This window comes from Rhinolophus hipposideros (genome assembly GCF_964194185.1).
Source record: "Rhinolophus hipposideros genome assembly, chromosome: 8".
Taxonomy (NCBI): domain Eukaryota; kingdom Metazoa; phylum Chordata; class Mammalia; order Chiroptera; family Rhinolophidae; genus Rhinolophus; species Rhinolophus hipposideros.
In genome coordinates, this window is record NC_138054.1 from 11,888,751 (window position 1) to 11,914,705 (window position 25,955).

Genomic DNA, 25,955 nt, shown 5'->3' on the forward strand with positions numbered 1-25,955 from the left:
AGAGTCGTATTTCTGTTTAGAGTTGCGGTAGATGTTTGGTTAATTATTGAGCAGACTTTGTGCCTGGAAGTAGAAGGGAGGTGGCACAGTGTGAAAGGACCCTGACGCAGGGGACCAGGACTGGTGACTTCTTTGCTTTGTGACTCTGGGGTTCAATTACTTGCCTGGTTTTCTCATTATAAAAATGGTTTAGTTATTCAAAAAATAAAAATAGAATTCCTATATGACCTGGCAATTTCGCTTCAGGGTATATATCCAGAAGAATTGAAAGCAGGACTTGAAGAGATATTTATACACCCATGTTCATTGTAGCATTATTCACAGTAGCCAAAAGGTGGAAGCAACCTAAGTGTCTATCAGTAGATGAATGATTTTTAAAAAGACAGTATATATCTGCAGTGGAATATCATCAGCTTTAAAAAGGAAAGAAATTCTGACCCATGTGACAACGTGGATAAACTTTGGGGACATTATGCTAAGTGAATTAAGCCAGTCACAAAAAGACAAATACTGTGTGATTCTACTTACATAAGGCATCTAAAGTATTCAAATTTATAGAAGCAGTAGACTGGTGGTTACCAAGGGTCTGTCAGGAGGGGAAAATGGGAAGTAGTTGTTTAATGGTCAAAGAGTTTCAGATTTTCAAGATTAAAAAATTCTGGAAATCAGTTGTACAACAATGTGAATATATGTAACATCACTGAACTGGACACTTAAAAATGGTTAACAGTGTCAATGTTATGTTTTGTACCACGATTTAAAAAATGGTTATAGTACCTGCTTTCTCCCTGCCACAGATTTTTATAATCAATGATTTTATGTGGGTATATACCCCCTCTATCTAAATATTATCCCTCTGACTTCCCACCTTTCTTCTTAGATTGGTAAGACAGAGTGGAGCATGAAATCAGGTGGGTACAAGGACTGTAACTTCGTCCACTTCACATTGCAGCTATAATCATACTTGCTCAGGATTCCTGAATTGGGTCTTTAAAAAATAAGGGGACCTTTTTGAAAGTAACTTAGTATATATATTATTTTTAAGTAATTGGGTTTATTGATGATTTAAAACTAAATATAATATGATTACATGGATATTACACTTTACTTCTAGATCAGCCTGCATATTTTTACCAAAATAATAAAAATGCAAAATTGGAACCACAGATAAGAATAAAAATGTTTATCGTGAAGACTACTCTAAATGGCCTACCATGGAGATTCAAATTTGATGCTTAGCTTCCTGAGAGCTAGGGTAAAAAGTGAAACATGATCTGTAATGTGATTTTTCTCATACATGTCCTGGGGAGAATAAATCCTCCTTAGCCTTGAACTCTTAACTGAAGTTTCTCCCATGGGACCACTTAAGATAAAGTAAGCCTTCCTCTGCCCTGATTTTCCCTTGGTGGATTTCCTGTCTACATAAGTTAACTTCATTGTTCTGTTAAAGGATAATTTTTGAAAAGGTGAAATCATAACCCTCATGCAAATATTACATGAATGTGAGTTGAAGACTTTATTTAATTCATTAATTAATAAGGAAATCAGTAAGATGAAAATAACCAATTGAAAGGAGGATTCAAAGAACTATGCATATATAAGCAATGAGTAAATTAATTTGTAAATGATTTAAGAGTAGACAATTGCATTCCACAGAAGCAATTAAATTGAATTTCTAGGGACAAGAATCACTTTCATTATCATTAGTTTTCTACAACTTACCGATTTGTAAAATAGCTCAAAGACAAGGAAAAGTGTAGATATCCCAGAAAGGATTCTACACAGGCACCCAGTAACTTTTTGGTGCATTTAAAAAATCTTCCACAGTTTTCCATATATAGTTATTTTCAGTGCTGTGAAAATTTATTCTGAAGGGCAGGAATTTTTAATTTCTCCTGTTGCCTATTAGAAAAAGAGGGAAACTTGGGACAGGGATAGATTAGGTGGTAAAGCAAATGGCAGAAGAGGAGACTTTCACTGTGAAGCTCTATGAATGAAGGGAAAGATGAAGAAAACTGAGCCTCAATTTTGGAACTATGCCTGTTGACATGGAAGAAGGCTTCAGTGGGAAGAGCTGAGAGACGGTAAAAGAAAACTGCTTCTTCACTCACAACACTTCTGACGTTAAGCAATTCTGACGCTAACTACTTGGAGTTAGTGGAGACCCCACAGGTTGACGGCTTAACCCACACGACTGCCGCCACTTCAGACACTACTTACAAGCCCCACCTGTACTTTTGACCATCCAGCTACAAATCCAGGGTTCCTACAAGCTCCTCATCATGTCTGATAATTTGCTATCCTGGCTCACAGAACTCAGGGAAACACTGAAGTTATTAGTTTATTATAAAGGCTATAAACAAGGATATAGATGAACAGCCAGGTGAAGAGGTACACAGAGTGAGATCCAGAAGTGTCCCGAGTGCAGGAGCTTCCATCTCTCTGAAATGGGGGCACACCACCCTCCTGGCACAAGGATGTGTGCACCAATTTGGAAGCTTTCCCAAACCCTAGTTTAGAGATTTTTATCATGTAGCCGGGATCAATTATTAACTCAATCTCTGGTCCCTGGAGGTTAAGGGTTGAAGCTGAAAGTTCCAACCCTGTAATCCTGCTTCAGTCTTTCTGGCACCAGCCCCCATCCTGCTGCTGTGTAGGGGCCCCCAGCCCCCAGTCCTTTCATTAGCATACAAGACACTCATCACGCTGGGGATTCTAAGGGTCTTAGAAACTCTTGTGTCAGGAACAGGACCAAAGACCAAACATTACAAGACAAGATGCTCCTAGCACCTCTACTAGCACTCAGGAAATTACAAAGGTTTTAGGACGTCTGAGTCAGGAACCCGTAAAGAGGCCAAATATGTATTTTTTTATTGTATCACCGATGGGAAGAGTTAGCAGTTAAATAGTCACAGAATTGGAAAGATAGTATACATTAGTTGGGAGTACTTATCTGTAGCAAAGGGAAGGAATTTATAAATATCTCCCTAGAAATGTAAATTAAGTGTAATCATAAATGAAGGTAAGAGTAATTTAATTTATGTAGTCATTACCTGTTACCATTTAAAATACATAAAATGTCTTTGGTATTTACTCTAAGTCAATATTTTAGAAGGACTTCCACAGATTTTCTGACTGTGGACCCCTAAATTGCTTTTCCAATTTTAAGTTTCTGAACTCCAAACCTTGCTACTGTAATGGTTTTCAGGAACCAACCAGCCAGAGTTAATATATCACATTTCTAGGAAACTTTATAATTTACAAAGTGCCTCACAATATCTGGAGGAGGTAGATGTTACTTTCTATTTTTATAGCCAAGAAACTGACGACTGTCTAGCAAACTCTGCAAGAAAGACCTTAGTTTTGTATTCATAGCCCTTCGTGTTAAGAGTTGGCAATGTTTTAGTGGTATGTTGAGTGGTTGGTGTAATCCTCAGGTAGTTTCTTCTGACTTTTGTCTCTGCCTTGAATCCTACATCCCAACTAGCTGTTTTATTTCTAGATAATGTTTGAATTACTTTTGTTTCTGGGTTACATAGATTTTTCCTGGAGTGACTAGATATCCAGTAAGATCAGTATTTGGGGGGATTGCTGAGCTTTGCTCTAGGCCAACACTGTCCTATAGAAATATAATGTGATAGCAATAGTTTAGTGCTTACTAGAGAGTAAGGGGGGAAGGGAGGAGGTAGAAGATGGTAAAGGGGGTCAAATATATGGTGATGGAAGAACTGACTCTGAATGGTGAACACACAATGCAATATATAGATGATGTATTACAGAATTGTACACTTGAAACCTATATAATTTTATTAACAATTGTCACCAAATTAAAAGAAATAAAATGTGAGCGATGTACTTAATTTAATATTAAATTTTCAAGTAGCCATGTTAAGTTTTTTAAGTGGACTAATTTTGTTAATATGCATTGAACTCAATATATCCAAAATATTAACAATTTAACATGCAATTAATATAAAAAATATATGAGATATTTTACCTTCTCTTATTTTGTACCAAGTCTTCACAAGCTGATACCTATTTTATGCTATGGTACATCTTAGTTCGTACTAGCCATACTACAAGTACTCAGTAGCCACAGATCTAGACTTAGATGTGTCTTACTCTTTTTTTCCTGTTTCCATTCTCATCAATTTGTGACTGTTAGTTTTGCCTACTTTCATAGACTTTACTCTCTTTTCTGCTACTTAAAACTCAGCATGTACTTACAGGTGGCTTATTGTTGGATTCTCCTTGAGTTTTGTCCTAAGCTGTTTTCTCTTCTAAAACCAACTACTATTGGTCAGTACAGGGCTGGCATCCTGGAAGAGGGCCCTCAAGGAGACCATTGTCTGAGAAACAGGCCTTTAAGTAGAGGCTATTTAAAGGAAGGTGTATTCCATCTTGCATATTGCGAATAGTGACTTTTAATTTCAGAAATGAGTGGGATCTGTGAGAAAGAATGAGAAAGAATGTTGTCCTAATATATTGGAAAGTAAAATAACTCTTGCACATAATAGCCTTGTCTTCACAAAATGCTCTTTGAAAAGTGGACCGAATTTTAGAAGACAAAACAATTTCCATTGTTATGCTGCTAAATTACTTTCTACTTCTGCAGGAAATAACCACTTAATCCTAGAAACACACACACAATCTAATAAAAATAGCTTCAAAGTAACTCTATTTAATGATTTCAATTTCTCATTGTAGAAAAATCTGGACAGTTGACAAATATCATAGTGCCGTTATTTAAAATTAGGAAATTTTAAAGTAAAAACTTTCAGCATGTTGATATGCATTGGTATATTTTATTTTTGCTAGAAACTGAGGCGAAGAAGATGTTCATCATTAACTTACAGCCTATTAATGTCAGAAACAAAGAAACGAGAAAAATAGAAATTCATTTTGATTTGCAATTCAACATATCAGAAGCCTCCATTAAAGCTTTAGGAGAAGACAAACAGATGGCAGGTTTAATTGTTTTTAATTATTTGATGGTGTTTTAGTATGTTTTCTTGTCTCTTAAATTTCCATGTTGGGTTTTTTAAAGTTGAAATATAATTGATATATATAACATTATACAGTCATGTGCCGCATAATGTTTCAGTCAATGACAAACTGTGTATATCATGGTGGTCCGTGAGATTACAATGGAGCTAAAAAAATTCCCATCACCTAGTGACATCACAGTCCTCATAATGTCATAGTGCAAAGCATTACTCACATGTTGGTGATGCTGGCGTAAACAAACCTGCACAGCAAGTTGTATTAAAGTACATACACTTATGTACAGTACAGGATACTGATAATGATAATAAACAACTCTGTTGTTGATTTATGTATTTACTATATTCTTATCATTACTTTAGAGTATGCACTACTGATAAAAAAAGTTTGCTATGAAACGGTATGCTGTGTTTTGCTGGCAGCAGTCTCATATATCTGGTGTTGACCACACTTTTTGGTTGCATCGTTTTCTCTTGTGTTTGTGTTGTTTTGTGCAGTAACATGCTGTACAAGTTTGCAGCCTAGGAGCAATGGGCTATGCCACACAGCCTAGGTGTGTAGTGGGCTGTACCACCTAGGTTTGTGTGAGCATACTCTATGATGTTCACACAATGACAAAATCACCTAGCAATGCATTTCTCAGAACATATCCCTGTCATTAAGTGGTGCATGACTGTATTAGTTTCAGGTATACAACATACTGATTCAATATTTGTATATATGACAAAATGATTACCACAGTAAGTCTAGTTAACAGCCGTTGCCATACTGAACAATTTTTTTGTGATGAGAACTTTTAATTTCTTAGCCACTTTTAAATGTGCAGTTTCTGTCTATTTCTCCCTTTAGATCTGTTAATATTTGCTTTATATATGTAGGTACTCCTATGTTAGGTGCATAAATATTTAAAATTTTTATATCCTGTTATTGGATTGACTCCTTTATCATTAATGTAATGATCTTCTTCATCTCTTATTACAGTCTTAGTTTTAAAATCTATTTTGTCAGATATAAGTATAGCTACCCCAGCTTTCTTTTGGTTTCCATTTGCATGGAATATATTTTCCATCCCTTCACTTTTAGTCTATGTGTGTCCTTACATTGGAAGTGAGTCTGTTTTAGGCAGCATATAAATGGGTCTTCTGTTTGTTTTATTTCCATTTAGACCTCTGTGTCTTTTGATTGGAGAATTGAATTCATTTACATTTAAAGTAATTATGGATAGGTATACACTGATCACCATTTTGTTCATTGTTTTCTAGTTGTTTAGTACTTCCTCTGTTGCTTTTTTTTCTGTTACTCTGTTTCTGTGTGATTTTATGATTTCCTGTAGTGGTTAGATTTCTTTTTCTTTTTTTTTTTTAAATCTCCTGTAGGTTTTTGCTATGTAGTTACCATGAGACTTACATAAAACAATAACAGTTTGTTTTTAAGTTGATAATTTGAATTTGATTACATTTTAAAGCTGTACATTTTTACTTGCCCTCCATGTTTTATTTTTTTGAATTTACATCTCTTTAGCTTAAGTATCCTTTAACAAAGTATTGTGGTAATAGTTATTTTTACTACTTTTGTCTTTTAACTTTCATACGAGCTTTATAAGTATTAACCCACTACCTTATAATATTAGATTACTCTGAATTTTACTGTATATTTACCTTTACCAGTGAAATTTATAGTTTCATATATTTTCCTGTTACTAATTAGCACCCTTTCATTTAAGCTTAAAGAAGTCCCTTTAACAGTTTTTTGTAAGGACAATTTAGTAGTGATGAACTCCTTTAGCTTTTGCTTTTCTAGAACACTATCTGTCCAACTCTGGGCAGGGTATTCTTGGGTGGAAGTATTTAAATTCAGCGCTTTGAATATATTGTGTTACACCCTTGGCCTGCAAAGCTTTTGTTGAGAAAATTGATAGTCTTATGAAGTTTCTCTGGTACGTAACAAGTTTTTCTCTTGCTGCTTTTAAAATTTTATTCTTGTCTTTAACTTTTGACACTTTAATTATAATGTGTCTTAGTGTGGATCTCTTTGGATTCTGTTTTGTTGAACCTCCTTGGGCTTCCTAGATCTGGATGTCTGTTTCCTCCCCCAGGTTAGGGAAGTTGTCAGCTATTATTTCTTCAAATAAACTTTCTGTCCCTGTCTCTCTCCTCCTTCTGGCACCCCTATAATGTGAAAGTTTTTCACCTGATATTCTCCCATAAGACCCTTATACTGTCCTCACATTTTTCATTTTACTGCTCTGATTGGGTGAGTTTTACTGCCCTGCCCTGTCTTCAAGTTCACGGTTTCTTCCTTGTGTTTCATCTAGTCTGATGTTGAACCCTTCTAGTATATTTTTTGGGGGTTAGTTATTGTGTTCTTAAGTTCTATGACTTCTATTTAGTACTTTCTTATATTTCCTATGTCTTTGTTGAAGTTCTCACCGTATTCATACATTATTTCCCCAAGTTTGGTAAGCATTTTTATGAGTATTATTTTGAACTGTTTACCAGGTAAATCATTTATCTCCTTTTCATTAAGGTTTTTTTCTGAGGTTTATTTTGTTTTCATTTGGAACATATTCCTTTGTTTCTTCATTTTCTTTGACTCTCTGTGTTGATTTCTATGCATTATATAAAACAGTCACCTCTCCCTATCTGAAGGAGTGGTCTCATAAGGAGATGAAACTTATTGCTCAACCCTGTCCTAGCTCTTGGTTGTCTCTCAATCCTTTGTGACTGTCTGAGCAACTTCTTTTAATTTTAGTGACTCCCAGTATTTGAGGTTATGCCAAGAGCTGTTAGTGTCCTAAAGGGGAGGATCTCAGTCACATCTAGATTCAGGCTGATGGGAAACGAGACCATCAGGCACCAGCTTTTAAAGTATGCAAATATATACAGTCTGGTGGTATTGGGAGTGCAAGCCCCCCACTGTCCACGAGAGCCAGGTGATCTAGAGGTGTCCCCTGAATGGTAGCCACAAAGATTGAAGTGCCTAGCGACAGTATGAACTCCTTTCTGGGAGATACTGGTGAGCTATAGTGAGGCTGAGGGTGAGTACAAAATTGGCATCCACTCGCTTTTGTTTTGGAGTAGCCCCTAGACATGTGCCCAACCAGAAATCTGCCCCTCTGGCCAGAGTTTTAGGACAAATAAATAAGCCTTTTTCAAAGACAGACTAGGGGAGTATTTTAGTCTGCTGTGTGTGCTGTGCCCTGGAGGTGGTAGCCAGCCAAGAACTCAAGTTGTTATGGGACACAGGAATGGAAGCCCTGCTCGCCATCAGAACCAGACAATCAAGGGGTGTACCCTGGGTGGCAGCTACCAAAACGGAGGCACCAGATGCATGTACACGCTGCCCTCTGGGAGATTCTGGTTCTCTGGAGCACAAAAGAGGGGGAGTGCGCAGATAGCACCTGCCCTCCAAGGTTTCGGGAGAGGCTTACAGTCGGCCCTACGAAGATAAGCAAATAGGCCTCCTTCACAGGAAGGCAGTACATCTTCGTGTTGTGTCTCTGCTGTGTCCTGAGGATCATAGATGGTTAAGAACTCTTTTTTTTTTATTGGTTGCAGTCCTGAGGGACCCATGAGTTTAAGCCCCACTGGCCACCAGAGCCAGGCAATTTAGAGGTATCCCCTGTATGGCAGCTGCAAAAATCAGGGCACAAGATGAGGATACAAACTCCTTTCCAGGAGACATTGGCAAGCTAGAGAAGGCAAAGGAAGAGTGTAAGGTGGTGCTTTCTGGCCTCTGTCCCCAGAGAGTATTATGGAAGGCCCCTAGATGTGTGTTAAGTTAGATGCCTGCCTCTGAGACTGATGCTTTAAGCTAAGTAAGTAAGCCTCTTTCACAGAAAGACTGTACACTTTCCAGTTGGTTGCTTCCATGTTGGGCCCTGGGGCAGGTGAGTCCACATGTACAAGCTCTCTAAGAGCTGTTTCTCAGTTTGTTATGACCTTGTGGGTCTCATGGATGCAAGCCCTGCTGTCTTTCAAAGCTATTAATAGATTTCTGGGGGCTTATCTCTCAGGTGCAGGTTTTAAAAGTTGGAGTACCAGACATGGGGTTCAAACCCTTTGCTCCTCAGGGAGAAATTTGGGGTTTTGAGTTTCTTCCCAATTGTGGGTTGCCATGCTGGTGGTGGGGTTTATGTCTGATTGTGTCTCAACATCTGCCTGCTTCGATGTGAGTTTTTTCTTATTCACCCGATGTGTAGGAATCATTCAGCTAGATTTAGGGCTTTTTTCCCTGAGGAAATTATACTATATACAGCTGAAGATTGGTGTGTCTGTGGAAAGTGAGTTCAGAATCTTCCTACCTTGCCATCTTGAACCAGAACTCCTTGTTGGGTTTTGATGTGAACATTTGATCCAGCAGAAGGATTGATCTTTTACACGCCATGTAATAAGAGTTGAGAATTCTGAGTTCTAATCCTAGTTCTTCCTTTTCACGTGTCATTGTCTTAATTATGTAGGACACAAAGCCTCTTTGTGCCTTGAAAGATTTTATCTTATTTATTTGGAACAGTTGAAAATTTTTCTAGGATATTATCACCTCCTCACCACATTCTTCCAGAAGCTCTGAGGATACTTGCTGTGGACTCCTTGGCCCTTGCTTATCACTAAGCTCTTTGAGGATGAAGGGAATCAGGAGGAATAGGGTCTTGGGGAGTTTTTCAACAGTTCTGTCTACTGGTCTTGTGGAACTGTGGATTAAAACCAGAATGTATGTACGGCACCTAACATACTGCCTAGCATATAGAGATATTCTGCCCCTTTCTCCTTTTCTTATGTTTGATTACCTGGACACATTATGCAGAAGTGTGATGGTAGTGTAATGATTTTTTTAAAAAAACAAACATACCAAAGATTATTCTTCCAGATAGTTGGTCTCCTGCGGAAGCTATATGCTTATCCCAACAATTCTGATGCTATTGAAAACATTTTAGTAAGTTTTCCTTTTATTTTTCCATTAGTAACTTTGCAACACTGATTATCTTTGAGAGTGGCCAGTCTTCTCCTGAGGGTGGATATTAATTTATTGGAACAGCCAACAGTCATTTGGAGCCAAGTCTAATAAACAAAGAGGCTGATATCTTACTATTCAGTGAAAATGCTCTTCTTTGGAGGTGTAAAGTGGCTCCAAAAGAATTTCAAAAGAGGGTTTCAAAGGCGCCATAATTAAATACATATTTTTTTCTGCAGCAAACAAAGACAGTTGATAGTTCACCAGAAAAATTGCAACTGAGTGACACACAACAAGGTCAGATTTTTAAATCTATCATAAATAAGACTTGAGTGGTATATTTATATGTAAATACTTGGTTGAGAAGCTTAACAATTTTTGTTTTTAATTTTTACCGTTAGAAGTTACTTCAGAACACGAGTATTCTTCAGATTTACAAGAACCATCAGTAAAAATTCCGGTTTCTCAGTTAAATGACAAATCCAGGTAAGTGATTTTCAAAACTAATAAATCCTGTAGATTGCTTGTGACATGACTAGTTAATATACAAGTCAACTGTCCAGATTTCCCCCTTTCCTGCATCTGGCCATGCCCCACACAAGGAGAGAGCATTGTGTGCAGTTTTCTATAGAATGATGTGAGCAGTACTGAAATGTTCTGACCTACGGGTCTCTACTATCACACCCACAGGGTTATCTTTGGTGATGTGTTTTTCTGCAGCAGAACACTGAATATCCCCAGCCAGCAAACATTTATCACTGGCATTAATTTATTTGCCACTTCCATGTAGGTCTCTGAAGAACAGGTCTTAGGACAAGTGATTTTTTTTTTATGACTTTGAGATAGAATTGAAATAAAATAAACTGTACATATTTAAAGTGTATAATTTGATGAGTTTTGATATGTCTACACCCAGGAACCATCACCACAAGCAAATAATGGCCATATCTGTCATTACCAAGAATTTCCTCCTGCCCCTTTGAAAAATCCCATTCTCCTGCCCTTCTTCACCCCCCCACTGCAATCACTGGTCATTTGCTTTCTTATTATTGAGTTACAAGAGTTCCTTATATATTCTGCATACAAGTCCTTTATCAAATATGTGTTTTGTATATGCTTTCTCCCTATCTGTGACATTTATTTTTATAACAGTGTCTTTAAAGAGCAAAAGTTTAAAATTTTTATAAAGTCCAATGTATTTATTTCTTTTTCTTTTATACTTTATGCTTTTTTGTGACATGCTTAAGAAATCTTAGTCAAACTCATAATCGGTATTATTTTTCTTATGTTTTCTTCTAGAATTTTTGTAGTTTTAGATATTATTTCAGTTTATGAGTAATTTTATGTTAATTTTTGTATATTGTATGAGGTAACAGTAGAGGTCCTTTTTCCTTCCTCCTTCTCCCTTCCTCTCTCCCTCCTTCCTCCCTTCCTTACTTCTTTCCCTCCTTTTCCTCCCTTACTTCTCTCCTTTCCTCTTTTCTTTCTTTCCAATGACTGTCCAATTGTTCCAGACCATTTATTGAAACAGTTATTCTCCCCCAACCCCCACTGAAACAGTTATTCTCCCCCAACCCCCACTGAATTTCCCTGGAACCTTTGTTGAAAAAAAATCAATTGACCATATATGTGTGGATCTATTTTTGGACTGTATATTCTGTTCCGTTGATCTATTTGTCTATATTTACATACTGTCTGAATCAGTGTAGCTTTACTATCTTAACTATTGAATCTCATTTGGAAATGAGATAATGTTAGTCTCCCAGCTTTGTCAGTTTTTTTCAAAGTTGTTTTGACTGTACATTTCCACATAAATTTTAGAATCTACTTTACAAAAAAATCTGCTAGGATTTTGACTGGGATTATGTTGAATATAGAGATCAATTTTGGAAGAATTATTATCATAATAATGTTGTTTCTTTGCCTCATCAACCTGCTATAGCTCTTCAGTTATTTAGGACTTTTTTCTCAGTAATGTTTTTTAGTTTTCAGTACATATATGTTGCACATATTTTGCTAAATTTGTACCTAAGTATTTCATATTCTTTGCTATTATAAATAATTCTTAAAATTTTAATTTCTAATTGTTTATTCTATGACAATGCAGTTGATATATTGATCTTACACCCTACAAGCTTGTTAAACCTGCTTCATAATTTTTTCATACTCTAGCTGATAAAATTTTAGTTACTGTGCACATTTTAAATACTTAATTTCCAGTAAAGTATAAGAAGTAAACAGCTTTTTTTCTTCACTCCTATGGTGCATCCCCAGAAACAGTTGTGAACATGACACGTGTTATATTATATAAGCGAACATATTACTTTGAACTTCTTTTTAATGTCCATGCGGAGCCAGATTATATACTGATTCTTTTTTTTTTCAGTTTTAGTGAGATATAATTGTTACATAGCTCTGTATAAGTTTAAGATGAGCCACAGAATGAGCTGACATATGTATATTGAGAAATGATTACCACAGTTAGGCAACACCCATATCCTTATATAGTTACAAAGTATTTTTTTCTTTAATGAGAACTTTTACGATTTATTCTTTTAGCAACTTTCAAATATGCCATACAGCAGTGTTAACTATAGCCATCATGTTGGACTTTATATTTCTAGTACTTATTCATAACTTTAAGTAAGTTTGACTTTTTGACCATTTTCATTTAATCCCCCCACCCCCACTCCCTGCCTCATAACCTCAAATGTGATCTCTTTTTCTATGTTTTTTTGGTGTGTGTGTGTGTGTGTGTGTGTGTGTGTGTGTGTGTGTGTGTGTGTGTAATTCCAGTCCAAGTGAGATCATACAGTATTTGTCTTTCTCTGTCTGACTTATTTCACTTGGCATAATGCCCTCAAGGTCCACCCATGTTGTCTAAAGTAAAGGATTTCTTTATTTTTTATAGCTGGCTGGTATTCCATTGTATATATACACCACATCTTCTTTATCCGTTTATCTAAGATGGACACTTAGATTCTTTCCCTGTCTTGGCTATTGTAAATAATGCTTTGCTTAACATGAGGGTGCAGTTATCTCTTAGGAATAGTGATTTTGTTTCCTTTGGACATATACAACCTGGAAGTGAATTGCTGGATCATATGGTAGTTCTATTTTTAATTGTTTAGGAACCTCCATATTGGCTGAATAACTTTCAATAGTGGCTTTACCAATTTACATTCCCACCAATAGTGCACCAAGGTTCTCTCTTCTCCCCATTTTTGTCAGATTTGTTCTCTCTCTCTCTCTCTCTCTCTCTCTCTCTCTCTCATAGCCATTCTAACAGGTGTGATGTAGTACCCAATTATGGTTTTAATTAGCATTTCCCTAATCATTAGTAATGTTGAGCACCTTTTCATGTACCTGTTGGCCATTTGAATATCTCCTTTGAAAAAAACGTCTATTTAGACCCTCTGCCCATTTTGTAGTTGGATTGTTTTTGCTATTGAGTTGTATGAGTTCTTCATGTATTTTGGATTTGCAAATATTTTCTCCCTTTCTGTAGGCTGCTTTTTCATTTTGTTGATCATTTCTTTTAGTGTATAGAACCATTTTAGTTTGACATAGTTCTAATTATTTATTTTTGCTTTTGTTGGTGTCAAATCCAAAAAGTCATTGTAAAGACCAATAATGTCAAGGAGCTTTTTCAATGTGTTTCCTTCTAGGAGTTTTATAGTTTTAGGTCTTACATTTAAGTCTTAAAATGATTTTGAGTTAATTTTTGTGATTAGTGTAAGAAAGGAGTTCAGTTTCATTCTTCTGCATGTGGTTGTTCAGTTTCCTTAGTACCATTTATTGAAGAGATTGTTCTTTTCTCGTTGAGTATTCTTGGCTCCCTTGTCTAATATTAGTTGACCATATTTGTGAGAGTTTATTTCTGGGCTCTTGAATCTGTTCCATTGGTCTGTGTGCCTGTTTTTATGCTGGTACCATATTGTTTTGATTACTAGTGTAGAGTTTGAAATCAGGAGGTGTGATGTCTCTAGTTTTTTTCTTCTTTCTCAAAATTGTTTTTGATGTTTGGCACTTTTTTTTGTTCCATTACGTTTTAGGATTGTGTTTTCTATTTCTATGAAAAGTGCCATTGGAATTTTGATAGGGATTGCATTGAATCTGAGATTGCTTTGGGTAGTAAGGACATCTTTAACAATATTAATTCTACCAACCTATGTCCATGGAATGTATTTCCAATTATTTATAGCTTTTTCAGTTTCTTTCATCAATGTTTTATAGTTTTCAGTGTAGATCTTTTACCTCTTTGGATAAATTTATTCCTAGGTATTTCCTTCTTTTTGATAAATATAATTGACAAACCACTAGGCAGAGTGATTAGGAAGAAAGAGAAGGCAAAAATTAGCAATCTTAGGAATGAGAGAGATAACATCAGTATGGATTCTACATTTGTTAAAAGGTTGGTAGGGGAATGTTAGGAATAAATGTATGCAAAAAAAAAAGACAACTTCAATGAAAAGTACAAATTTTCTGAAACACATGAACTATCAAAACACACTCAAGAAATAACAGATAACCTAAATAGCCCCATATCTTTCAAAGACATGAAATTCATTGTTGAAAACCTTCACACACACAAAATGTCAGACTTATATAGATTCACTGATAAATTCTACCAAAGAGGTTAGAAAAAAATAACTAATATACATAATCATAACTAATATATAATACTTAACTAATATATATAATAAATAACTAATGCTACATAAATCTTCCAGAAAATCAAAGAGGAGGAAATACTTATGAACTGATTCTATGAGACTGGCAGTAACCCAATATCAAAACTGGATAGAGATATTATAAGAAAACTATAGTTCTGTAGCGCTTATGAACATGGATGCGAAACATTTAACAAAATTTTAGCAAATCAAATTCAACAATATAAAAAAATTATTCCAGGACAGCAAGTTTGATTTAACAGTAAAAAAATCAGGTAATTTATTATGTTAGGAAACAAAAATAAACATGTTATCTTAGTCAATATAGAAAAAAATATTGGACAAAATTCAATATCTGTTCCTGATAAAAAATTCTCAGGAAGCTAGGTATAAAAAGGAACTTCCTTAATTTATTAATGGGCATCTATGAAAAACCTACTGCTAATAGTGTACTTAATGATTAAAGATGGAATGCATTTCTCTACGATCAGGTATGAGGCAAGAATATCTGCTCCAATACAAGAATATCTGCTCCAATAGTTCAATTTGGCATTGTAATTGAGTGTCTAGCCAGTGCAATAAGGCAAGAAAAAGAACTAAAAAGCATTCAGATCAGAAAGAGAGGAGAAAAACTGTATCTGTAGGTGATATAATCATTTACCGTTTTCCCCCCAAAATAAGACCTAGCTGGACAATTAGCTCTAATGAGTCTTTTGGAGCAAAAATTAATACAAGACCTGGTATTATATTATATATGTTATATTATATTATATTATATTATATTATATTATATTATGCATGGTCTTATTTTACTATAATTTTTGCTCCAAAAGCCATTAGAGCTGATTGTCTGGCTAGGTCTTATTTTGGGGGAAACATGGTAAGTAGAAAATTCAGTGGAATCTACAAAAAGACTACTAGAACTAGTGAGTAAAATTTTAAATGTATAATTATTTTTTTAAAGTTGTGCTAAAATATATGTAACATAAAATTTACCATCTTTATTAGAATATCTAAAATTAGAAAGACTGTACCAAGTTGGTGAGAATGTGGAGCAACTGGAACGCTTATACATTGCTGGTAGTTTCTTAAAATGTTAAGTATACACGTATTATGGGCCAGCTATTCTTATCATAGGTATTTACTCAAGAGAAATGATAACATATGTCCACATAAAGGGATGTACATTAATGTTTTTAGTAGCTTTATTTGTAACAAACTGGAAACAGCCCAAACTGGAAACAACCCAAATGTCCACCAATAGATGAATGGAGAAATAAATTTTGTTATATCCACACAATGAAAGCCATTCAGAAATAAAAAATAATTATTAATATATACAACATGAATGAATCTCCAAATAATCATGCTAAGTGAAAGAAATCAGACCCCCCCCCTCCTGAAATAAAAGACTACATATTGTATGATTTCATTTACATAAAATACTAGAAAACACAAACTAATCTAGAGACAGAAAGTAGATCAATGGTTGCCTGGAAATGGGAGTGCGTTAGCTGTTTCATTCTCTTTTTTTATTGTGATAAGAACACTTACCATGAGCTCTACTCTCTTAACAAAATTCTAAGTGCACAATATAGTATTGTTAACTATAGGCACAATGTTATACAACAAATCTCTAGAACTTGTTTATCTTACATAATTGAAGCTTTATAACTGTTTAATAGCAACTCCACATTTTCCCCTTTCTTCCGTGCCTGGAAATCACCATTCTATTCTCCCTTTCTATAAGTTTGACTATTTTAGACACCTGATGTAAGTGGAATCATGCAGAATTTGTCCTTCTGTGACTGGCATATTTCACGTAGCGTGATGTCATCCAAGCTCATCCATATTGTTTTGTATTGCAGGATTTCCTTCTTTTTAAAAGCTGACTAGTATTCCTTTGTATGTATATGCCACATTTTGTTTATCCGTTCATCCATCAGTGGGCATTTAGATTGTTTCCATATCTTGGCTATTGTAAATAATGCTGCAGTGAACATGGGAGTGAAAATTTCCCTCCAAGATCCTGATTTGAATTCCATTGGATGTCTGGGATTACTATATCATATAGTAGTTCTATTTTTAATTTTTCGAAGAATTTTCATACTCTTTTCCATAGCAGCTACACCGTTTTACATTCTTGTGAACAGTGTGCAAGGGTTCCAATTTCTCCACATGTTCATCAACACTTAGATTACGTGTTTTTTCTAAATAATAACAAACCATAAAAGGGGTCAATACCCAAAATATATAAGGAACGCCTACAATTCAGCAGCCAAAAATTTAAAAATCACCTTATTAAAAAAATGGAGAAAGGAATTGAATAGACATTTCTTCAAAGAAGACGTACAAATAGCCAACAGGTACATGAAAAGATAGCTGCTCAACATCGTTGACCTTCAGGGAAGCTATTTTTTATAGCACCCCAGTGGATTCTGAGGTACAGGCAGACAGGAAGCACTGCTCTGCAGCTTTGCCACAGCTTGATGTTTCCTTGATCTCACCCTGCCTTCCTCTTTATGTGTCTGACAGAGACGGGTTCAACAAAGGTTTGATTTGTTTTAAATAACCAGTTGTCAGACACGGGATCTATGGAAATGTAAGGTAAGATGTTTGTCTGCCAGATGCGGTACTTCCCATGTGCTGGGCTCACATCAGACAAAGAGCACATGAAGGCAAAAAAAGTTAGGGCTGTGAAGTGGGAAGGAGAAGGTGATGGGGTTATGTTCCATTAATTTGCTATTTTCTTTTAGGAAAGATTCTGCTCTCAAGGGTGACAGAAATCAAGAAACAAGAATGTCGGTAATGAACTAACTTTTGTGTGTGGGCATTACTTCTCAAATTTTAGTTATTTGCATACCATCTTCAAAATTTGTCATCACTCTGCTCTTTATCTCTATTTTTTTCAAATTTATTTTGAACTTATTTTAAAAGGAATTATTTCATTTTTTTCAATACTTTAAAATTTTTTTCAGTTACAGTATACATACAATATTATATTAATTTTAGGTGTACAACATAGTGATTAGACATTTATATAACTTATGAGGTCATCTCCCAGTAAATTTAGTACCGATCTGACACCATACATAGTTATTACAATATCATTGACTATATTATGCTGTACTTCACCTCCCCATGACTATTTTATAACTACCGATTTGTATTTCTTAATCCCTTCTCCTTTTTCATCCATCCCCCTAACCACCCTCCCATCTGGCAATTGTCAAAATGTTCTCTGTATCTATGAATTTGTTTGTTTTGTTTGTTTATTTATTTTGTTTTTTAGGTTCCACGTATAAATGAAATCATATGTATTTGTCTTTCTCTATCCAACTCACTCCATTCAGCATAATACCCTCTATGTCCATCCATGTTGTTGCAGATAGCAAGATTTCATTCTTTTTTATGGCTGAGTAATATCCCATTGTATATATGTACCACCCCTTCTTCATCCATTCCTCCATTGATGGACACCCAGGTTGCCTCCATATCTTGGCTATTGTACATAATGCTGCAATGAACATATGAGTGCACATATCCCTTCAAAATCGTGTTTTGGGTTTCTTAGGGTAAATACCCAGAAGTGGGATTACTGAATACTTCTTTGACTCTTGTTATAGTTTTTGTTTTCAAGTCTGGTATAACTATTGCTACTCCATATTTTTTTGCTTGTTTGTTTCCATTTTCATGAAATATCTTTTTCTCATCTCTATACTTTCCAGTCTGGTTGTGTCTTTCAATTGAAGTGAGTCTCTTGTAGGCAGCGTATGTAAGGGTCTTGTTTTTCTATCCATTCACATACCCTAAGTCATTTGATTGGAGCATTTAATCCACTTACACTTAAAATAATTGTTGATAGATATGTATGAGTAGTTATTGCCATTTTATTCATATTTTTCATCTTTTTAAAGAAGTCCCTTTTAAAGAAGCACACCATTTACCAGTATTAGCATTGCTTGTAATACTGGTTTGGTGGTGATGAACTCCTTCAGCTTTTTCTTGTCTGGAAAGCACTTTATCTGTTCTTGAATTCTAAATGATAGCTTTGCTGGGTAGAGAAATCTTGGTTGTAGGTCCTTGCTTTTCATCACTTTGAATATTTCATGCCAATTCTTTCTGACCTGCAAAGTTTCTGTTGAGAAATCAGCTCATGGTCTTATGGGAGCTCCCTCAAAGGTAACTAACTGCTTTTTTATTGCTGCTTTTAAGATTTTTTTCTTTGTTTTTAACCTTTGACATTTTAATTATAATATGTCTTGATGTGGGCCTCTTTGGTTCATCTTGTTTGGGACTCTCTGAGCTTCCTGGACTTGTATATCTATTTCCTTCACCAGGTTAGGGATGTTTCCCATCATTATTTCTTCAAATAGGTTTTCAGTTCCTTGCTGTCTCTCTTCTCCTTCTGGTACCCCTATGATGCGAATGTTGGTATGCTTGATGCTCATTATTATCATTATTATTTTGGATTCTTTTTTCTTTTTGCTGTTCTGATTGGGTGTTTTATGCTACCTTATCTTCTAAATTGCTGATTTGATCCTCTGCTTCATCTAATTTGTTGATTCCCTCTAATGTATCTTTTTAGTTATTGTGTTCTTCATTTCTGACGGGTTCTTTGTTTTCTATCGCTATTTTTATGTTTCTTATCTCTTTGTTCAAGTTCTCACTGAGATCATTGAGCATCCTGACAACCAGTGTTTTGAACTCTGCATCTGGTAGATTGCTGGTCTTCATTTTGTTTAGTTCTTTTTCTGGAGCTTCTTTCTGTTCTTTCATTTGGGACATGTATCTTTGTCTCCCCATTTTGACTGCTTCTCTTTATTTGTTTCTATGTAGTAGGTAGAGCTGATATGTCACCTGATCTTAGTACAGTGGCCTTATGTAGTGGGTGTCCTGTGAGGCCCAGTGGTACAGTCTCCCTGGTCATGTGACACAGGTGCTGCAGGTGTGTCCCTTGTGTGGGTTGTGTGTGCCCTCCTGTTGTAGTTGACCCTTTGTTGCTGTTTTCATGTCAGTCGGAGCGTTTGACCCTCAGGCTGATTGGTTGTGAAGACTGGACATGACTACAGTGGAGGGGCTATTGTGCAGGGGCTGACCTTATGGAGCAGGATTTGCTTTAGCAGGGCTCTTGTCTGGTGCCTGCTCAGTCTGTGCTTTGGGTGTGTCATCTATGGAGGCAATTGGATGGCATTCCAGCTCAATCTGAAGCCAGCCACCAGGTGTGCCACATTCAAGGCCTCCTGGAATGAGCCAAAAAGCAATATGCAGATGGCCACCATCCACGTGGAGTTGGGTGGTACCTGGGGAGACCAATCCTTGAACTGAGGCCAGCTGTCACTAGTGCCAGGCTTGGGGCTGCTCAGCAAGAGGTAGGTGACACACTGATGCTAGATGTCCCTTGTTTGGGGTTCATGAACCTTTGAGAAATTTTAGGGAAGTCTGCTGCATGAGCCACCACGAGCCATTTGTATGGAAAAGCCACTGGAAGAGGCTTGGGTAGCCTCGCAAGTTGGGTGGATTGGGGAAGGAGGGTCTCAGGGAATCACCAAGGCGGGACCACCATTGTTAGCCAAGTTGATGGAGACTCAGATACGGTGGCTGCCTATGTCTGCACACTGGGAAGGAGGAGGGCTCAACAAAGGAATAGTGGCTTCTGCCAGCACTTCTGTCTGGGAGAAAGTTGCCCCTCCAGCCTTCACCATGAAGCCAGATAATTCAGTTCCACCCCATAGATCCCTGGTGCCTTTCCAGCTACTGCCCCAGCGCTGGAGCTCAGAGTGAGTGAGTCCATCAGTGAGTAAGTCCATGTGCGGGCCCTTTAAGAGGAATGTTTGGGATTCTAGCTACCCTCTGTCTTACTCAGCCACAATCTCTGCTGGTTTTCACAGCCAGAAGTTACGGGGACTTTTCTTCCTGTTACTAGAATCCTGAGCTGGATAGCCAGGTGTGGTGGTGGGACCCCTTGCTTCTCAGTGGGACCTCTGCAGCCAAGATACCCCTTCCAATTTTTAACTGCCACATGTGTGTGGGACCAGCCTATTCCATGCTTCTGCTCTTCCTACCAGGCTCGATGTGGCTTCTTTCGTATATTGTTAGTTGTAGGACTTTTGTTCAGCTGCACCTCAGGTCATTCTCAGTGATGGTTGTTCTGTAGTTTAGTTGTAATTTTGATGGAGTCAGGAGAGGAGGTGAGCACACTGTTTACCTACTCTGCCATCTTGACCAGAATCCCAGAATTATTTCACTTTCAAATGGAAAATCAGCATTTGTTGTAACAAATAGTAGGTAAGCCCCCAAATATATACAATGGAAAATAACAAAGTTATCATACCCAACTGTACTTTTACTTGTTAGACTTTGTGGCTAGAGCCTTTTCTTGCTGTTTAAAAAAAAAGATTAGTAAGCAGAAGAGAAATTGAAAGACCTACTAGCACTTGAGATTTATCTTGAATTGAAGCAGAAGTGCTAATGAATTGAAAAGAAATGTTTCACTTTGAGTCAGTGACATGGTTTTGTCCCTGTGTCCACCAACTTACACCTCTCCGGTTTGCTCCCCCTTTGGTAAGATCAGTGCTCTAAATCTGTAGTCAGTGCATTTGAATAATATCTCTATTATGAACATTAAATGAAATTTTTTAAAAATTTGAGATCATGAGCTTCAAACAAATGAGATAAGGCTTCTTTTGTTTTGCTTTTAGGAATGGTACTTATTTTCCACTGCCCAGGCTTCTAACTGTAGTCACCAGGGGAGCTGATGAAAATACTAAAGCCTGGATCCCTTTTCCAGTGACTCTGACTTAATTGGTCCTGGGTAAAGCTCAGGCATTGGGATTTTTTCAAAAGCCCTTTTCTGGCGATTCTATTATAATATGCCGCCAAATTTAAAAATGACTTCTCTGGATACTTGTCTTTTTGTAAATAACTTTCAACACCTTTATCTATAAAACTAAAGAAACTGGGAAAGCCTTGCTGTGTGACGTGTTAATTGGATGCATTAAATGAAGTGATGCTTGCTTGTTACAAGACCCTGGGGTGAGGAACTCTGGAACAAATGTGAGGGTCCCTCCAACCTTTTTTATTATTCTCATATGAGTAAGATACATAGGTCTGGCTCACAAATTTCCTTTAACAAATGAGCTTCTTTACAAATGGTGAACTGCTAAGCATTTTCAATTGGATCTTTAAAAAGAAATTCATTTGAAAAATAGATAGTTCACCATCACCCATCTTAGAAGTTATGGGTTGTGCTATCATAAATAAGGGTGAGGCTGGTTCTCATCCTAAGCTGACGCTACACGTTGCCATTCCAGGCACAGCGTGTATCTTCTCGCTGATGTGTATTAGTTTGAAAAGAGCATGTGGGATACTGTCACCGCTTACTACATTTGGATTCACGTGAATCCTCCCTGGCCTGACATGAGAATGAGTTGTCACAAGCTGAATGGTGGAGCCCCTGTAGAGTCATGGCGGTTTAAGGACTGGACTCCGGGAAGGACACCACAGACAGGGCTCCAATAGAGTATGCGTTTTGTTAAATTAAAACAAATTCCATGTTAAAATTGAGCATACACATTTTCATTAACAGCATTTGTAAAAGTGAATCCAAAAACAGAAAAAGATTTAATACATGTGTAAATATCAATGTACAGTTGAATAATCCAGCAGAACTGATTACGTTTGTCCTAAAAATCTAACCTTGATAGTCTAAATATAACCTTTGAAATTAAAGGCTTAATTTCAAAGCCTGTAAGGTTCAAATAGGAATAACCCTTTTGTTTTTATTTTAGTTCTTCTGAAATGTAGACCAGCATATCTTTGTAAAACTTAGTTTTATACTTGCTTTTGTCGTTCAGGTTAATATTTTGAAGTTATAGTGTTGACATGATATTAAGGTGTATCAGCTTTTGAGCAGTGACCTAGCATCTCGTTAGTTGCAAGTATTTGATTAGAGAGGATTTTCCCATCCTTTACAGCAGCAGTTTGGTTGAGAATTGACTAATGAAATAACCTGTTTCTTCTTTGTCTTCCCCTCCTTACTTCTGGGCATTTTTATTGTGTGGGAGACCCTGTCTTTTAGAAGGAGGTACTTCTCTTTTGTCTCATTTTGTAGTGGTATGTTTAATTGTATATAAAGGGTACTACCTTTAATAGTTCTCATTTATCATCTGTGTTTGTAGAAGTTTCATTATAGGAAACACCTCTTCTCGGAGAGCAATCAAGATTCAAGTACTAGTACCAGTGAACTATCTTGGACCAATAACCAAGAAAGGAAATTCCTAAAACCATATCCTGGTCGAAAAAAAACAAGAGCCAGAAGTAGCTTAAAAAGTAAGTTTGATGCATGTCTTCTTTCAAGTCATTTTTCAAATAAATCAGCAGGTATTTATTTTTCAGTATATGATGAGAGCAGTTACCAAAGAGATGTATGATCATGTGATTCCCCTTCCCCTGCTACAATTACATTGGAAAGGCAAAATGTACATACATGAATCAGTACAAAAGAATATGGAATTGGTAAATAACTGTTAAATATGAGCTGCAGATAAATGGAGTAGGAGTTCAGCTAAGAGGACTCTGATATGAGCTGGAATCATCAGGAAAAGCTTCAAGGAAGAGGTGAGGTGGGTAGGACTTGAGCTCCTCATTGGAAAAAAAATAGGGTTTGAAGAGGTGCGGAGAGGGGAAAGCATTCTAAGTTAGATAAAAGTACAAGGACAAACTGAGGACATGAGGACGGCATTCAGGGACTTGATCTAGAGCAGAGAATGCGTGCTAGATGGTGAGGAACACAGCTGAATAATTATTAAAGGGATCTTCAGAACCAGGCATTTGAGGTAGTTGTAGGAAATGGGAATGGCTTTTAGCCTGGACACGTATAATTGGGAGAGGGAAAAATGAGTTTTTGTATTTCTCAGATGTAAACTTACCCATTGTACACTTATTTCCTTTCATTTTAGTTTTGCCACTTTCCCCTGTCATTCCTGGCAGGGACCGTGAGAAAGACCAAGTAAGTAAACTTTATCGGGGCTCCCATGTGCCCTTATGGCATTAGCACGACACAGGTCAATCTGTTTAGGATTGGGCCGGCCGGGTGGCGCAGGCGATTAGAGCTCCATGCTCCTAACTCTGAAGGCTGCCGGTTCGATTCCCACATGGGCCAGTGGGCTCTCAACAGAAAAAAAAAAAAAAAAAAAAAAGAAATTAAAAAAAAAAAAAAATCTGTTTAGGATTAAACTGCATTTATTTCTAAAAAAACCCCACAAAACTCCTTTTAGGAATATGAGAATAATAAAGCAGTCTTTTACTAGTATGTAAACCACTGTTAACAGAAACTGCAAAGACTTCTAAACATTTAGTATGAATCTTAGGTAACGATTTAGGATCTTTTTTTCATTGTTCCCCAATATTGCTGAAAGATGTTTATTATAACAGTTCTTAAAATCTGGCCTGTTCTGATTAACTGAAAATGTATGCTCTTTTGAATTTACTTTTTAAAATAAACTTCTTGGTTTATTTCTTCCCTTAGTGTTCAATTTGTTGACATGTTACTTTCAAAGCTTTCAATGATTTGAAACTTTAAATCTTTGTTTTGTAAGTGGTGGAAATGCCTTCGGGCTTATATAAATATTGAATAAACCCTCAAAGTTTCTTAGTTCCCTTCAATTATCCTTGTTTTATAGAAAAGTAGTTAAGAGTATGAGCACCAGTGTCCTCCAAACCAACTCAAAGCCTAATTTTTCCTGCAATTAGCTGAATTACCTCTCAGCAGTTGGCTTTTGTTTCTTGTTAAATGAGACCTGTCCTATCTGGCTGCTGGGATTCGGAGGGCATCACTAACCCGTGGTTAGTGCTCCATTCATAGCTAGTTGTCTGCCCCCGAAAGGCCTCCTTCCCTCAGCCTTGGGATTGCTGCCTTCTGTGAATCTAAGGGGCTCTCGGGTTCTGTAATGACAGAGATTGTTTATAGATTAAACCTGTGAGCCAGAGTAAGTGTCCAAATATTTGTTGAATAGTTCAAACTGAAATAATGAGTTATTAGAAATAGACCAAAAGAACAGTTTTTTAGTAACCATATCTTTTTGTTTTTAATAAGCACCAAAGAAACATCAAAGCTTTGAGAATCCATAAATTTAAGCTGTGCCAGTGATAAGAAGTCTACTGATTTTCAGTGAGGGCACTGCTGATTTTGTACAAATTTCCATATTCAGAATTCACTTTTTTGTGTTGGAGTCATGAAGAGAATAATTTAGCAGGGGTCGGCAAACATTTTCTGTAAAGGGCCAGAGAGTAAATATTTTTAACTCTGTGGACCATATGGTTTCTGTGGCAACTATTCATCTCTATCAGTGCAGCAGGAAAGCAGCTGTGGACATTCCTAAACAAATGGGTGTGTTCCAATAACGTTTCTTTCCAGAACAAGCAGTGAGCTGTAGTTTGCTGACTCCTGATTTAGAGCAGTGGTTCTCACTAACTTTAGTGGTCACAAGAGTGACCCAGATGACTTGTTAAAACACGGTTTGCTGGGTCCTGTTCCCAGAGCTCTGACTGAGTATGTCTTAGGTGAGGCTTGAGAACTGGCATTTCCTTCAGGTTCCCAGGTGTTGCAGGTGCTGTGGTCTGGGACCAGACTTGGAGAACTTTGGTATACAGTTATTTTTGATTTAGAATTATCAATTGATACCGGGGTACCAAAAAATATGTACACATGACTTGTACTCATCTTTTGCTATTGGTATATATTGAGTATTACAATTTTAATATGGTTTTTTCCTTTCTTAAAACGTGTGTACATTTTTTTTTGGCACCCTCTGTATATGACCTAATGTGCTTCCTACTCTGGGATCTTGTAGTCTTAGTGTTTAGTTTCAAATGGAACAAATCCAATACTTAAACTTTTTAAAAGGATATTGGAAATAAATGTCTTGGAATTTTTGACAGCTTGTCTTGAATGGTTATGAATGTTAACACTTTTAAAAAGTATTATATTTTAGGCTAAACTTCTAACACCATTTTGGAAAGATACCTCAAGGGAAAGTAAGGCCACACCTCCAAAAATTTCTGGAACAAAATTTCAGGGTAGTTCTACCCTTTTAATTCCTGAAGTTTCTGCCCAGAAAACAGGTACCTCATTTCTGTTGATATACATAGAGAAACTTATGTTTTGGGAAAGGTAGTTTGAAGTAAATAAAACTTTTTTTGTCTTTTAATATCTGTTGAAGAAAGTGTGAATGTATGATTGTTCTTCTCTTTAATGTCCTCATTAGCAAAATTTAGAGGATATTGTGTTTCAATTCTGCTTTAACATTTGACATTAGCGTGTGCATA

The 25,955-nt window shown here is 36.5% G+C and overlaps 1 protein-coding gene across 1 annotated transcript in view; it reads left to right on the forward strand.

The window, feature by feature from the left end:
- SYCP2L (synaptonemal complex protein 2 like) overlaps positions 1-25,955 on the forward strand; it is a gene marked incomplete at both ends in the record, with an annotated part of 80,215 nt that overhangs the window by 21,735 nt on the left and 32,525 nt on the right. Inside the window, 6 exons of the mRNA XM_081056446.1 lie at positions 4,819-4,968; positions 10,356-10,440; positions 17,384-17,432; positions 22,808-22,958; positions 23,588-23,637; positions 25,622-25,751. Coding sequence (XP_080912572.1) covers positions 4,819-4,968; positions 10,356-10,440; positions 17,384-17,432; positions 22,808-22,958; positions 23,588-23,637; positions 25,622-25,751 — 615 coding nt within the window. The remainder of the gene's footprint in view (positions 1-4,818; positions 4,969-10,355; positions 10,441-17,383; positions 17,433-22,807; positions 22,959-23,587; positions 23,638-25,621; positions 25,752-25,955) is intronic.